Source organism: Heptranchias perlo, chromosome 39 (genome assembly GCF_035084215.1).
Source record: "Heptranchias perlo isolate sHepPer1 chromosome 39, sHepPer1.hap1, whole genome shotgun sequence".
Taxonomy (NCBI): domain Eukaryota; kingdom Metazoa; phylum Chordata; class Chondrichthyes; order Hexanchiformes; family Hexanchidae; genus Heptranchias; species Heptranchias perlo.
In genome coordinates, this window is record NC_090363.1 from 5295910 (window position 1) to 5311270 (window position 15361).

Below are 15361 nucleotides of genomic sequence, written 5' to 3' on the forward strand. Positions count from 1 at the left end.
CTTTAAATTTCCTGCCACACTGAGGAAGACTGGGGAATGATGATCAGGGGATTGGGGAGAGGATAGAGGGTACCCAGGTCGAATTTTTTTTTCATATCTCTCTCTCTCTGTGCACAAGTACAAAATGCACACATGGGGAAACAAGACGATATTACACATGTATATAAATGGTCATATAAATCCAAGCTCTTTGTGATCAAGTTCTACGTAACCTTATCAAATGAATATGACTGCCAAGAGCAATTTAAATACCAGATCTCATGGTGAGATTCATGATCTTTGCTGCCTGATCTGCATTCAGCCGCTTGTAGCAAAACAAGTCACAAGCAGATTCTTGCTCCAACTCATGCTGTGCGAAAGATACAATTCCACCTTAGAAGATTCCAAACCATTCTAGTTCCAAGAACTGGGCAGCAATACAGCTATTTTTGGCCAAGCCTGCCTTATTCCAATTAACCATTGATGGACCCCAGATGAGTCCAGTTTAGTCATCTTAAGGCCACAAGGGAGGTAACTGGTTACAAGATTGTCCTGTTCAGTTTTTGGTAATTAAACCTTGATCAGACGACAACAACAACAACTTGCATTTATATAACGCCTTTAATGTAGTAAAATATCCCAAGGCGCTTCACAGGAGCGATCAAACAAAATTTGACATCAGGGACCACATATGGAGATTTTAGGACAGGTGACCAAAAACTTGGTCAAAGAGCTGGGTTTTAAGAAGGGTCTTAAAAGGAGGAGAGACAGAGGTGGAGAGGTTTAGGGAGGGAATTCCAGAGCTTGGGATCTAGGCAACTGAAGGCACGGCCGCCAATGGTGGAGCGGAGGAAATCGGGGATGCGCAAGAGGCCAGAATTGGAGGAATGCAGAGATCTCGGAGGGTTGTAGGGCTGGAGGAGGTTACAGAGATAGGGAGGGGTTGAGGGCCATGGAGGGATTTGAAAACAAGGATGACAATTTTAAAATAACATGGTTTGTCAAGGTTTACTGTGGCTCAGTGCACCTTCATTTTGTGAGACCAGAAGGTTGGGAGCGAGGGGAGGGGGAAATCTCATGTCACTGGCAAGATATTGAAGGTTATCAATTAAAACAGAATCAACAGAACATTTGAATGTGTACAAGAAGCAAGCAATAAACAAAGAACCTTATTCACAATTACCTGAATATGTGCTCAGATTTTATAATCATTGCAGTTTATGAACAGAAGTCAATAAATAATAGATTAAAATAAATAAGTATAGCAACATGGAAACATGCTGGGATTAAATTAACAAAAACATTTATAACTTATAGAATATTCAAGGTAGTTACATCAGTTTTAACATGTACAGCAACAGAACCTAATTGATACAACTGAAAAGTCCCTTTTATAGTTAGTCCCTGCTCTCAATAAATGGGATTAATCCTCTCCCACATTTAAGAGTCACAAAATGTTACTGCACAGAAACAGGTAATTCGGCCCATCAAATCTGCAGCAGCCTGTTTCTCCACAAGTTGAATCCCGCTCTCCTGCTCGCTCTCTATTCCCTTCACTATTCCTCTTTTTCGACTAACTGTCTCAATTCCCATTTTTAAAAAAAATTATGGGGTTGATCTGTCAAAAAGGGATGGGATTGTTATGCCCAGAGGCCTATCCTGTTCCTAAAAGACTCTTACATTTTTAATCTGGTTGTGGGCCTCACAGTTTCATGGCAGTTTTACCTACGTCAAGTGTTCAACAGTCCCATATCTATTGTCCTGCTGGGTAGCTGTATTATAAAGTGCTTATTTACCTTGCCATTGACCAGAAAAACATGTTAACTTTTCCCCTTTGCATATATTTTTCTTGTATTTCAGTAAAATAATCAAATTTTTGCAGAATTAAATACAAGGCTTCAAACATGTTGTGCCTAAATCTACAGGTCATAAGCCATCCTGTCAGTTACTTGTACTTGCCCAATGCATGCAAGAAATTGGGATTATTCACGATCATCGTCAGTAGTGAACAAGTCCTCACATTACAGACATTACATAGAGGGGGTCAAGGCTTAAAGGACAGAGTCTGACCCACTGTACCACCCAGTCCCAGAGGGGGAAAAGGACAGAGTCTGACCCACTGTACCACCCAGTCCCAGAGGGGGAAAAGGACAGAGTCTGACCCACTGTACCACCCAGTCCCAGAGGGGGAAAAGGACAGAGTCTGACCCACTGTACCACCCAGTCCCAGAGGGGGAAAAAGGACAGAGTCTGACCCACTGTACCACCCAGTCCCAGAGGGTGGAAAGGACAGAGTCTGACCCACTGTACCACCCAGTCCCAGAGGGTGGAAAGGACAGTGTCTGACCCACTGTACCTCCCAGTCCCAGAGGGGGAAAGGACAGTGTCTGACCCACTGTACCACCCAGTCTCCCACCCCAATTAAACTGTCTTAATGGATAGTTCAACCCCACCCATTCCAGTGCCTCAGATTGCCTGGGGATATCCATTACTAGATGACAGAGGGGAATAAAACATAATCTTCTTTTGAAACTAATAGAAATTAGCCTTGCAGTTACCTCGCATTAAATCTGCACTGTCAGTGACCCCTGTAAAACAAAACCAGCTGATCTGGAAGTTCTGTAAACAAATAGTTTGAATTTGAAAACTGGGCATTCACAATCCAAGACCAGATGTGTCGACGACAACTTTGAGAAAGATGGTGTCGTTCCTGAGGTAGGAGTTTGACGGGTTTAGGAGGAGGTCCTGCCTTACAAACCTGGGGCACCCGCTGGCAATGTTCATGTGCGTCTTGGGCTTCTGGAAGGAGGCACTGAGGACATCGGGGATGAAAGATTCCTTGACATGGTTCTGATTCACTTGATCCAGGAGAGCAAAGGTGACCTTCTGCTTGAAGGGCCACGGAAGTACGTCGTCGTACTCGCTCCGCACAATGGCCAGGAACAGGGAGACGTGTGTCCCCTTCCCGCTGCCGTCTCCGTAGGGATAGATCCTACAGCAGAGCTTGTGGCCAAACGGGTGGGTGGAGAAGGTTGAAGAGTAGAATGAGGTCTTTTGCCCGGACCTGGCGGCCGAGAGACGGGAGGAAAAGTTTTCGATCCTCCACACGATGACCCCGTTGCAGTTCATCGGCGGAGAAGGGCCGAAAAGGTGGCTTTGACCCTTCATGGCTTTGCTCCTCCTTTGGAGATCTTCGATGACCTGCTCGTTCTGGAGGCACTGCCGCTGCAGGAGCTCGATGGTGTTTTCGTACTTGTACAACTCTCGGTTGAGGACACAGAGGACCTTCTCCAAGCTCTCGGTCTTCTTGGCCAAGGCGGAAATGCAAGGGTCTTCGGTTCCTGAAGCTCTTGAAGCCTCGTCGATCGACGCTGGCTTCATTGACTGACTCACTAGCCCGGTCAGGGCCAAGACCTTGTCCATAACAAGTTGTTTGAAGCCCACGTTTACATCCTCAGTGCTGGAGATCTGTGACTGCAGGCTGAGAGTCAGGGAAAGCAACTGCACCATATGTGCCTGTTGAGCCTCTTGCAGGTGCTCATTGAGGACTTCCCGTTGAGGCTGTTGAACATAATGTACCAGTATTTGTTTAATAAACCCTTAAAACGATGATTGTTACAAACACTACACAGTTTACACAAGATTTACTAGGATGAAACCAGAACTGAGAGGTTATACCTATCAAGAAAGATTGAACAGGCTGGGGCTCTTTTCTTTAGAAAAGAGAAGAGTGAGGGGTGGACTATTTGAGGTCTTTAAGATTATGAAAGGGTAGACGTAGAGATGATGTTTCCACTAGCTGGGGAGACCAGAACTAGGGGCCATAAATATAAGACAATCACTAACAAATTCAAGAGGGAATTCAGGAGAAACTTCTTCACCCAGAGAGTGATTAGAATGTGGATAATCTTTTCTTTAAAAAAGTGATGTAGGTTGAGGGTTCCATATTGGCCAGGACACCAGGGAGAATCCTGCTCTTCTTCGATTAGTGCCATGGGATCTTTACGTCCACCCGAGAAGGACAGAAAAGCCTGTCGTTTGATGGGACATTCTTCTGTCACATCTAGCTGCCCACCTCTACTTCTCTGTCCCACCTTGCTGGTCTCTCTCTCTCTCTCTTTTATCAGCAATATTATGGTCATTGATCCTCTCAATTTTCCACCCCTGTTCCTCATAATCCCTTGATATATCATCCTACTCACCCTTCCTCCTCCCTGAATCCTCACCATGTTGAAATCGAAGCTTATCTCACCAGCTCCTACTCTCACTCATTCCTTTCCAGGACTTCAGAAGTGGGGAACTCCTCAGTCTTTGCTTCCTCTTCCTATCTGCAGACTTTTAAAACCAATGCTTTTCATCGTCTACTCGCAACCTCATGGTCTACTCCCATCTTCGGTTTAAAGCCTTGGTGGTGTTCCGTAGGCTTAGGCTCCACACCTACATTTCTGAAGGGCAAGTTGGGAAGACTCACCACCACCTTCTCAAGGGCAACTAGGGATGGGCAATAAATGCTGGCCTTGCCAGCGACACCCACATCCTGAGATTGAATTTTTTTTTAAATTGCTGGAAAGAAAGAAAAAATATATACCTTTTCTTGGCAACCAGCTCTCTCAAATGGACAAGACACCTTCACTTTAGGACAGTCTCCTAGATCAACATCACAATGTTTGCTTAGCTGCAAGAAAGAGAAAGATACACATAGAATTACATAGAATGTACAGCATAGAAACAGGCCATTCGGCCCAACAGGTCTATGCCAGTGTTTATGCTCCACACGAGCCTCCTCCCACCCTTCTTCATCTAACCCCATCAACATATCCTTCTATTCTTTTCTCCCTCATGTGTTTATCTAGTTTCCCCTTAAATGCATCCATGCTCGTCGACTCAACTACTCCTTGTGGTAGCGAGTTCCACATACTTACCACTCTCTGGGTAAAGAAGTTTCTCCTGAATTCCCTATTGGATTTATTAGTGACTCTCATATTTATGGCCCCTTGTTCTGGTCTCCCCCGCAAGTGGAAACATCTTCTCTACGTCTACCTTATCAAACCCTTTCACATAATCTGAAAGACCTCTATCAGGTCACCCCTCAGTCTTCTCTTTTCTAGACAAAATTCTTGAAGAGAGAAGACTCTCAGGTCTGGTATCATCCCAGTAAATCTTTTTGCACCTCCCCCAGTGCCTCTATGTCCTTTTTATAATATGGAGATGAGAACTGTTCACAATACTCCAAATGTGGTCTAACCAAGGTTCTACACAAGTTGAAGATAACGTCTCTGCTTTTCAATTCTATCCCTCGAGAAATGAACCCTTGTGCTTGATTTGCCTTTTTTTTTAAATGGCCTTATTAACCTGCGTTGTTACTTTTAGGAGACTTGTGTATCTATACCCCTCCAATCCCTCTGCTCCCCTATCCCATTTAGACTCTTATTTTCCAAGGAGTGTGTGGCTACTTATTCTTCCAACCAAAATGTACCACCTCACACATATATAGCTTACATTCTACTCTCAACACTGGATATTGTTTTACTAAAGAAATAAACAGAAAACGAGTCACCTAATCCCAGAGCACAACATCGAACCCATTAGTCAATCAAAACAATTTATTGACTCTCACTTATTGACCTCTCATGGCATTGCTCATAGGGAATCAAGACCAAGTGTACAGTTCAGGTGAAGTGGAGTTGGGAGGCAGGGGATAATTAGAGCAGGGTGTGCAGATGCAAGATTTTTAAGACAGGGAGACACAGAATATGAAATATATACATACTCAGTCCTCATTTTAAAGTCAATCTGTCCCATTTTGTAATTAAATAGCAAACCTTAAGACAATTTAGGAAGCAGAGAGGTACAGTTGGTCAGAGCCCAAGCCTTTCTCTGCAGCAGAGGGTGAGGAGCTGGGAGATGTGAAAATGAAGCACTACAACACCATCACTGGTGGGAGGGTGTAATTACAGCGTGACAAGTTTACATAGGCAGTTCCCATTATAAATGTGGACATAGGAATTTATAATGGCAATAGTTCACACAAAAGCACGACAACAGGAAGTAAGGTTTTGTAGAGAGGCAATGCGTGCAGATTTATCTTATTAAAGGCATACAGCATTCCCGAGTCCCAATGGCTGTAAATGACCATCTGTGAATGTGAATGAGTGTTCTTTACCTCTTCCTTGCTCAGTCCTCTCCTCCCACACAAGGAGCAGTCCTCTTTACACTGTGAGCACATTGTCATATGTTCCTGAGGGGAGAAGCAAAGCAGTCCTTTAGAGTGGGCCAGTAGTTTGATTTGAATACTGCATGGTGTCTGCCCCTGGGTCAGCGGGTAGCACTCTCGCCTCTGAGTCACGAAGGTCATGGGTTCAAGCCCCACTCCACAGACTGGAGCAAAAAAAAAATCTAGGCTGACACTCCCAGTGCAGTACTGAGGGAGTGCTGCACTGTTGGAAGTGTCGTCTTTCGGATGGTCCTCTGAAACAGGCTGCCCGCTGGTGCGGTGGACGCCGATTCGCTGAATTCCTCCAAGCGAGAGCTGGACTTGTTTCTGACTGGGGCGGAGATCTTCCCGTACAAGGGGGAGGTACTGTATAACATTAATCAGGACCAGGGTGGTCTCCTAAACCAGCTTAGATGGCCCAAAAGGAGGTGGGGGGGGGGGTCGGAGAGGAATTTTCCAGATTTTCTCCCCCCCTAATTGGCCTGGGTTTGTTTTTTTTTTGTCTCTCCCAGGAGATCACATGGCTTTCAGGGTGAGGTGGGAAGTGTTTGTATTGCGACGCACAATGCATTGCAGTTGTATGGGACAGGCTAGATGTCAGTGTCGTAAGTTATTATGTCCTCCCAATGGATTCTTTTGAAGTGCAGTCACCGTTTCCATCTAGATAAAGATTAAAGTACAACTGCGTCATTGAAAACAGGCTGGTCTGAAACCTCCCCAAGAAAAAGTGCCGCTGGCCCTATAGGCCGATCGCATATCTCTTCCCTGGAGCCTGAAGGTTATTGGCACCGCCTCCATTCCCCGCCTTATCTGCTTTTTGAAAAGTGGGCGCCACATTCAACACCACAAAGCCACGTTATACTTCACCTTCATCAGTTTGCAGGCACATGGTGTGTCGCAGTAAGGGCAGTGCTGCATCCTCCACTCACACTCCTCCGCCTCGTGCCATCCCATCTTCTTCCTGGGCCCAACGACGTTGCAGCCGAAGGGAGCGTTGACGCAGGACTCAACCTGCACGTCGCACTGAGCACGGTGGGAGTTCTGTGGGCAAGAGAAGGTACAAAAAGGTTCAATATATGTTCAACGTGGCCGTTGTTCTGCCCATTCCCCATTTTCTATCCCTTATACGTCCATCAAAATCAACATCCGACAATCAGTCCTATCCAGTGGATCTCAGCACTGCACATCATCAGACTTGAATACGTCAATGCTTTGCCGCTGGTTCAGTGGGTCGCACTCTCGTCCTCCGCAATCAGAAGGTTGTTGGTTCCAGCCCCACTCCAGAGACTCGTGCACAAAATCCAGGCTGACGCTCCAGTATTGAGGGAGTGCTGCACTGTCGGAGGTGCCGTCTTTCGGATGAGATGTTAAACCGAGGCCCCGTCTGCCCCTCTCAAGTGGACGTAAAAGATCCCACGGCCGCTATTTCGAAGAGCAGGGGAGTTCTCCCGGTGTCCTGGCCAATACTTATCCCTCAATGTCACTAAATTAAAAAAAATCAGATGATCTGGTCATTATCACATTGCTGTTTTGTGAGCTGCTGATTTTGCCAATTTGCGCACAGCAAGATCCCACAAACAGCAATGTGATAATGACCAGATAATCTGTTTTAGTGATGATTGGTTGAAGAATAAATATTGGTCAGAACTCCCCTGCTCTTCTTCGAAATAGCGGCCATGGGATCTTTTAAGTCCACCTGAGAGGGCAGACGGGGCCTCGGTTTAACGTCTCATCTGAAAGACGGCGCCTCCGGCAGTGCAGCACTCCCTCAGTACTGGCACGGAGAGTGCCAGCCTAGGTTTTGTGCTCAAGTCTCTGGAGTGGGGACTTGAACCCACAACTTCTGATTCAATGGCGAGTGTGCTACCCACTGAGCCAAGGCTGACAAGGTTCAGCGCCTTCAAGGGAGTAACAGATAAAATTGGTGGGGAGAAAGGACACCCAAGAATCCAAGGGCAGGGCAGATTTTGCCAGTGCAGGCTGACCAGTTAGAGTCTCATGCCCACCTCCACCTCAGTCATTCTGCCTGCTTCACCAGTAGCACAGTGCTGTATCTCATGGGACCGGGGCCAGAATGATATGAGCAGTTCTGGCCCCGGGGAAGGTGCAAAAAAGATTTACTGGGATGACACCAGAACTGAGAGGTTATATCTATCAGGGAAGACTGAACGGGCTGGGGCTCTTTTCTCTGGGAAAAAGGCTGAGGGGTGACTCGATAGAGGTCTTTAAGATAATGGAAGGGTTTGATAGGGTAGACGTAGAGAAGATGTTCCCACTTGCAGGGGAGACCAAAACTAGGGCCATAAATATAAGGTAGACACTAATAAATCCAAAGGGAATTCAGGAGAAACTTCTTTACCCAGAGTGGTGAGAATGTGGAACTGGCTACCACAAGGAGTAGTTGAGGTAAATAGAATAGATTTAAGAGGAAGCTAGATAAACACATGAGGGAGAAAGGAATAGAAGGATATGTTGATGGGGTTAGATGAAGAAGGGTGGGAGGAGGCTCGTGTGGAGCATAAACACTGGCATGGACCTGTTGGGCCGAATGGCCCGTTTCTGTGCTGTATGTTCTATGTAAGATCCAAAGTACCATTAAGCCTCAAAAAAAGTACAACCCATCAAAAAGCAGCAAGGAAGGAAGAACCCACAGCCAGGACTGTTCCAGGACCAACAGACTGGAGCAGACACGGACCCCAGGTGGGAACCCAATCCGAGCAGAACAAGGATCCTTACCAGGTAGCTGCGGAGCGAGCCCTTCCAGTCACACCCGTCTTTATGAGCTGGGCACTGGACCTTGGTGGTGAAGGTGTCGTTCTCAGCTGCCCGGTCGGCGTACACCTGCAGAAGGCAACGAGGCGACATTATACTCTCAGGAGTTGGTCGAACTGCTAGCTCACATCGTGCTGAGATCTACAAATCAAATACCTGACAATCAGTCCTACCCGGTGCATCTCAGCACCACTCGAGGTCAGACTTAAAGCTACAGGCTGGCTATTCAACCCTGGGACGTGGGCGTCGCTGGCAAGGCCGGTTTTTATTGCTCATCCATAGCTGCCCTAAAGGTGGTGGTGGGCCTTCATCTTGAACCGCTGGAGTCCGTGTGGTGAAGGTGCTCCCAGGGTATGGTTAGGTAGGGAGTTCCAGGATTTTGACCCAGTGACGATGAAGGAATGGCCATTATATTTCCAAGTCAGGATGGTGTGTGACTTGGAGGGGGAACTTGGAGGTGATGGTGCTCCCATGCACCTGCTGCCTTGTCCTTCTAGGTGATAGAGGTCGTGGGTTAGGATTAGGGAAAGCGCTTTACAGCCAATTAAGTACTTTTTGAAGTGTAGTCTGTTGTAATGTAGGAAATGCAGCAGCCAATATGCGCACAGCAAGATCCCACAAACAGCAAAGTTATAATGACCGGTTCATCTGGTTTTTTTTACTGATGTTGGTCGAGGGATAAATACTGGCTGGGACACCGGGCAGAACTCCCCTGCTCTTCTTCAAAAATAGTGCCAATGACTGGAGAATCCCTGGGGAATTTCAGGGGATGCCTGAATTCTGATCAAGTATTTCCAATCATAAAATTAGTTTAACATTTATTTTAAAAAAATAAAGCCGAATTCGTCGCACCCACCTGCCAACGATGAAGCTTCTCTTGACAGATGCAGCAACCTGCCTCGTCGGAGGTTCTGGAATAAAGAGAGAGAAATTAACTGCACTGTTTAAACAAGATTAATAAATAATTCAAAGATATAGCGCTCATTTACACACACACACACAGAGAAGAGAGAGAGAGAGAGAGAGAGAGGGGAAAGAGAGAGAAAAAAAGAAAAAAAAAGAGAAAAGAGAGAAAGAGAGAGAGAGAGAAAGAGAGAGAAAAAGAGAGAAAAAAAAGAGAGAGAGAAAGAGCGCGACCTATCTGGGGAGGGAGTTCCGGAGATAGAGGCGGATTGACCGAAGGAATAGCTCTCAATGGTAGAGCGGGAAGGGTAAGCCAGTATCGGGGAACAGAGAACAGGCTGGCGGTGGTCGGTGAGGCTGGGGAAACGGGGCCACAGATGGAGGTAGAGATACGAGAGTTTATTTTTCAGCCTGCCGTGCATGTAACTATGCATCTTTTCAGACCGTAATGGGGGAGCGTCAGTCCCAATAGTCCAGGAAATATTTTAGAACAAGAAATTCAATGGATATCTGTAGTAAGGTTGCCAACCCTCCAGGATTGTCCTGGAGTCTCCAGGAATGAATCTCCTGCTGAGAGCAACAAGGGAGAAAATCATAGAGGCATTAAAAAAAAATGTTTCTCCCCCCCCACCCCCAATTTTCTTTAAACACTTTTATTAGTAGCAAAAATATTGGAGATGGAGAGAAAAAGGCTGTTTGATCGGGCGGGACGGTTGGAGGCGGGAGGTCATGAGATGAAACGTCCAGGAATACGTCCAGGGTTGGTAACTCTAGTCTTCATGCACAACACATGCTTGTGTGCAACACGCACGCACACTCAGAGAAAACTATGACAGGCTTCAACATGTGCTCCTGTAATCAAGGACCCCACAACACCAGTCCTCTCCCACCCATAAACCCTGGTAGAACCCAAAGAAACAATGTATGAAAACTGCCAACCAGGCCGATTCTCTGGGCGTTCCAACAGTCTGCCGCCCAAATTGGGGAGGGGATCCCCCACTGAATTTCAGAGCTTTTACACTGGGACTCCTCACAAACTTTGACAGAATTCAAATCATGAAACCTTTTTCTTTGTAAAGCCTTTGGAACTCCCCTCTTTAGCCTCCAAACCACTCAGACTCGGAAATTCCCAGCTTCATTCCTTCATGTTGAGTTAGCTGATTGCAGGTTAGCTCTGTTGAGACACATTTATGGTTTTTCTCTCCTGAAGGTGCTGGAGTTTTGGCACACAGGACCTGGCAGTCTTCCAGCACCTTAACCCGAGTGTCACTGGGCAAGTCTAGATAGGTAGGTTGCTCGATTGTGTGACAGTGGCCCAGCTGAGCCTGGTCCCTGTCCATTCTAAGAAAGGGTACTAGATTAGCAATCACAAGCCTGACCCAATCGCCCCTCCTTAACCCAGTGATGCTGACGCCAATCACAGTGCCCCCATTTTCACCTACTTCAACACATACTGTGGATCAAACCTTAAGCCCTTCCTGGTCTCACTGGTAGCACTTTCGCCTCCGAGTCAGAAGGTTGTAGGTTCAAGTCCGACTCCAGAGGCTGGAGCACAAAATCTAGGCTGACGCTCCCAGTGCAGTTCTGAGGGAGTGCTGCACTGTTGGATGAGACTTTAAACTGAAGCCCTGTCTGCCCTCTCAGGTGGACGTAAAAGATCCCACGGCCACTATTTTGAAGAAGAGCAGGGGAGCTCTCCCTGGTGTGCTGGCCAACAGTGATCCCTCAATCAACACCTAAAAACAGATTATCTGGTCACGATCACATTGCTGTCTGTGGGATCTTGCTGTGCGCAAATTGGCTGCCACGTTTCCTGACGTTACAACAGTGACTACACTTCAAAAAGTACTTAATTGGCTGTAAGGTGCTTTGGGAGATCTTGAGGTTGTGAAAGGCGCTATATGAATGCAAGTTCTTTCTTATGTGCCTCTGACCCACACGGGCGGTTCATTTACCCACTAAATCTCGAGGTGGGAGGGGAAAGGAAGGGGGTGGGGGAAATGCAGCTTTTATTCCAGTTGTTACTCAACGTACACACCACATAAAAGCACCAAGTGAGGGCGAAAGCTGACGCAAAAGGGACAGCGGACTGTAATTGCCAATGGCGACCATCAACATCGTCCCTGCAGGAAACCAGTGTCACCTCATTTTGAGGTTTCATTTTGACTGGGGCCTCTGTGGTCACACTTCTCCGAAATAAGACTTTTATTTTCTGTTTTGATCACTGGGAAAGCTCAGTAAATAATCGACCATCAGGGGGTTGGGGGTGGGGGGAAGAGAATATTTCAGCTGTTACTGTACCTTACCGATTAAGAAAGAGAAATGCAAGGATAGGCTTTGTGTGGGCATTTATATGTGTGGAAATGGACAGCTTACAAGGTCAACAACTTATATTTGTGGTGTCAGCTGTGGCTCAGTGGATAGCACTCTCTCGCGCCTCGGAGTCATAAGTTCAAACCCCACTCCAGAGACTTGAGCACAAAATCTAGGCTTACACTCCCAGCGCGGTTCTGAGGGAATGCTGCACTGTCGGAGGTGCCGTCTTTCAGATGAGATGTTAACCCTGGGCTCCGGATTAACATCTCATCTGAAAGACGGCACCTCAGGCGAATGTAAAAGATCCCACAGCCACTATTACAAAGAGCAGGGGAGTTCTCCCCGGTGTCCTGGCCACTATTTATCCCTCAACCAACATCACTGAAAAACAGATTATCTGGCCTTTCTTTCCATATAACGGAAGAGACCGAGGTCCATTGAGCACCGAACTCAAAGTACGAAACAGCTTAGAGGTGGTGACAGAGGGCACAAAGGTTTTAAGGAAAGAGAGTAAGCCAAAGGTTTACAAAAATAGTCCCAAAGTACAGGGACACTCAGAGAGGGCAATTTTAACCTAACCCGCCCATCGGGAAATTTGATGGGATGAGTTACACTGGTTCTAGACCCCACCAATTTTACTCTCCATCGAGGTCACTGGAGTGTAATATCGGGCGGGGGGGCGTTCCACCCGATCCTGTGGAATTCCCGCCCGGTGAGTTACGTTCAAATGGCCCCCCAATTGGTGGCTGAAGGCTGAGCCTCTACAGGTGGAGTGGGAGGGCCCGAGCTGGAAGAGCTAAGAAAACTTGCTGGAGTAGATCACAGCGGCAGGATAGACAAGGGCACAGAGGGATCCCGGTCGTCAGCAGATATTTGAGGGGGCTCCTCCAGAGTGTGCGGGGGGGGGTCCCTGGGGTATCATAGTAGGTACAGCACAGGAGGCCATTTGGCCCATCGTACCGGCTCTACGATAGAGTTATCCAACCATTCCCACTCCCCTGCTCTTTCTCCGTAGCCCTGTAAATTTTGCCCCTTCAAGTATTTATCCAATTCCTTTTTGAAAGCCATGATTGAATCTGCCTCCACCACCCTTTCAGGCAGTGTATTCCAGATCATAACAACTCACTACATAAAAAAATGTGCAGATATTTGCCACAAATTGCCCACAGAGAAAAATGTGAAAACCACTGAACTACAGGAGATGGTCCCTGGATGCTCTTTGACAATGGGGTCCTGTTAATCAGAATCTGGATTGAGGGCGGGCGGGGGATGACAAAGGATAGTATGGACACACCAGTCGCCTCGGGGGAAATCACCAGCCATCTGAACTGTTCAGTCTGGTTCTTCAGGCAACTTTACAGAAATTTCTGAGGGATAAACCAGACAATAAACTTCAGTCTTTAAAACCAGAAAGTTCCATTTTTGCCCTGTTGATCTCTGTGCCCCTGGAAAGGGCAGAGGAGGGCATAGTTTTACATCTCATCTGAAGAAAGGCACCTCTTAGCAATGCAGCGCTCCCTCACGTGTTGTCCTGGTAACCACATCCTTCCCACCTAGAGACCAGATATGCTACCAACTGAGCCAAGCTGTGGGCTGCAGTATTAAGAAAAATCAAGGGCAACATGCCCCCAATGTGCAGATATGCCATCAATGTGTAGCCATAGGGCTCCTGATTGAGGTGTATGAAATGATAGCTATGGAGAATCCATTTCCTCTGGTGGGGAAAATCCAGATCAAGAGCATAACCTTAAAATTAGATCTGGGCAGTTCAGGGGCGAAAGCAGGAAGCATTTCTTCACACAAAGGGTAGTGGGAATCTGGAATTCTCTGCCCCAAAAGGTTGTGGATGCTGGGGGTTAATTGGAGCTTTCAAGACTGAGATCGATAGATTTTTGTTAAGCAAAGGGTATGGAGCAAAAGGAGGGTAAATGGAATTGAGGTACAGATCAGCTATGATCTAATTGAATGGCGGAGCAGGCTCCAGGGGCTGAATGAGCTGCTCCCGTTCTTCACCGCCGGTACATTCTCAGGAAGTGACCCCTTTGCACTCAAAACCGCAAGTCCGGCTACAAATGTTCGCCTGATTTTGGCTTTTTCAAATGCTGACCAACCGGCTGAGTATTTTCAACCTTTCCCATGTTTAATCACCCCTTCCCCCGGAACCACTCGGAGCAACAGCAAATAACCTCGGTGGGGGAAAGAGGGAATCATCAATGCAGCCATATCGTGCTATTTTACAGAGCGAGGAAAACCTCACCCCCTCTCTCCTTCCTTCCCTCCCTCCCTCCCTTAGCGAAGAAAATGGAAAGCAGCAAAACGACACACAACTTAAAAAGCACCGTGGTTATTTAAGAAACTCACTGAAAGAGACTTTCGAGGCAGACGGTGCAGTATCTGTGTCCACACTTGGTCTGTTTGGGTTGGATGAGAAGGAATCCACAGGAGGAGCAGAGGAGCCCGGTGCTAGCGCACAAATCGATCGGAACTAGCCCAGATACCATGGCGACCATTTCCCAACAGGGAGGCAACGCCAAAAAAAAATTAATTAATGCAACAGCAGCGGTGCAAATCCCGACCAACAACCGAAAAAATAACAAATGCAATTGATCCTCGTCCGTTTCAACAATTCGAGCAATGAGCTTCCCCCCACTCCCCCGGCTGTCATGTTTTTAAAGCTTCCAACATGTTACATAAGAAGGGGAATCCCCGGGCCAGGCGGCGGAGTCAGCTGCAGGTGACGTCACAACCAGGCACACATTTCCTGGTCACTTTCGTGTGATTGACAGGCGCCGGCCCGGGTCACGTTCCATCCCATTCATTCACTTTCATTCATTCATGTGAACTTGGGACAAGTCTGTGTCAACTCGCAAAATTGAGCAATAAGGTATGGGTTTTTTTTCCCCCCATCCCCACCCTAGTGATTTCCGCGATTCAGATATCGGGAACAAGGATGTGTGCTGGAGACAGCTAAGATGTACCCGGGTGAGGTCACCAGTTTTTTAGTAATAGATGTGGGGGTTGGCAGGAAGGGAATCTGAACCATTTGAAATCAATGTTGAAACGAAAGAGGCTTTATCGCAAAAGGGCAGGACCAGATCTATTTCTATTTTTGAGATAATGCTGACATTGCAAATCCATATCTGGTGTTAGCAGAGGGGGGAGAGAGAGACAAGTGGT

At 47.0% G+C, this 15361-nt stretch overlaps 1 protein-coding gene across 2 annotated transcripts; it reads right to left on the reverse strand.

The window, feature by feature from the left end:
• Window positions 1-564: 564 nt before the first annotated feature.
• On the reverse strand, window positions 565-14966 carry LOC137305145 (TNF receptor-associated factor 2-like). 2 transcript variants are annotated; one of them, XM_067973938.1, is made up of 7 exons: window positions 14546-14966; window positions 9822-9876; window positions 8930-9034; window positions 7061-7234; window positions 6143-6217; window positions 4568-4654; window positions 565-3540 (listed from the first exon to the last, which is right to left on the reverse strand). In XM_067973938.1, the coding sequence occupies exons 1-7, from the start codon at window positions 14692-14694 to the stop codon at window positions 2635-2637; spliced, it is 1551 nt and encodes a 516-aa protein (XP_067830039.1). In that variant the 5' UTR covers window positions 14695-14966; the 3' UTR covers window positions 565-2634. The 2 variants fall into 2 exon arrangements, with proteins under 2 accessions (XP_067830039.1, XP_067830040.1); XM_067973939.1 differs by lacking the exon at window positions 4568-4654.
• Between the last annotated feature and the right edge of the window lie 395 nt (window positions 14967-15361).

What these genes read in the sequence shown, in the direction of transcription:
- LOC137305145 (XM_067973938.1), bottom strand. Translation starts at nt 14,694, where the DNA reads ATGGTCGCCATGGTATCTGGGCTAGTTCCGATCGATTTGTGCGCTAGC. An exon ending in TGCCTCGAAAGTCTCTTTCA is followed by an intron (nt 9,877 to 14,545) that starts GTGAGTTTCTTA and finishes TCTTTATTCCAG; the next exon opens with AACCTCCGACGAGGCAGGTT. An exon ending in AGAAGCTTCATCGTTGGCAG is followed by an intron (nt 9,035 to 9,821) that starts GTGGGTGCGACG and finishes TGCCTTCTGCAG; the next exon opens with GTGTACGCCGACCGGGCAGC.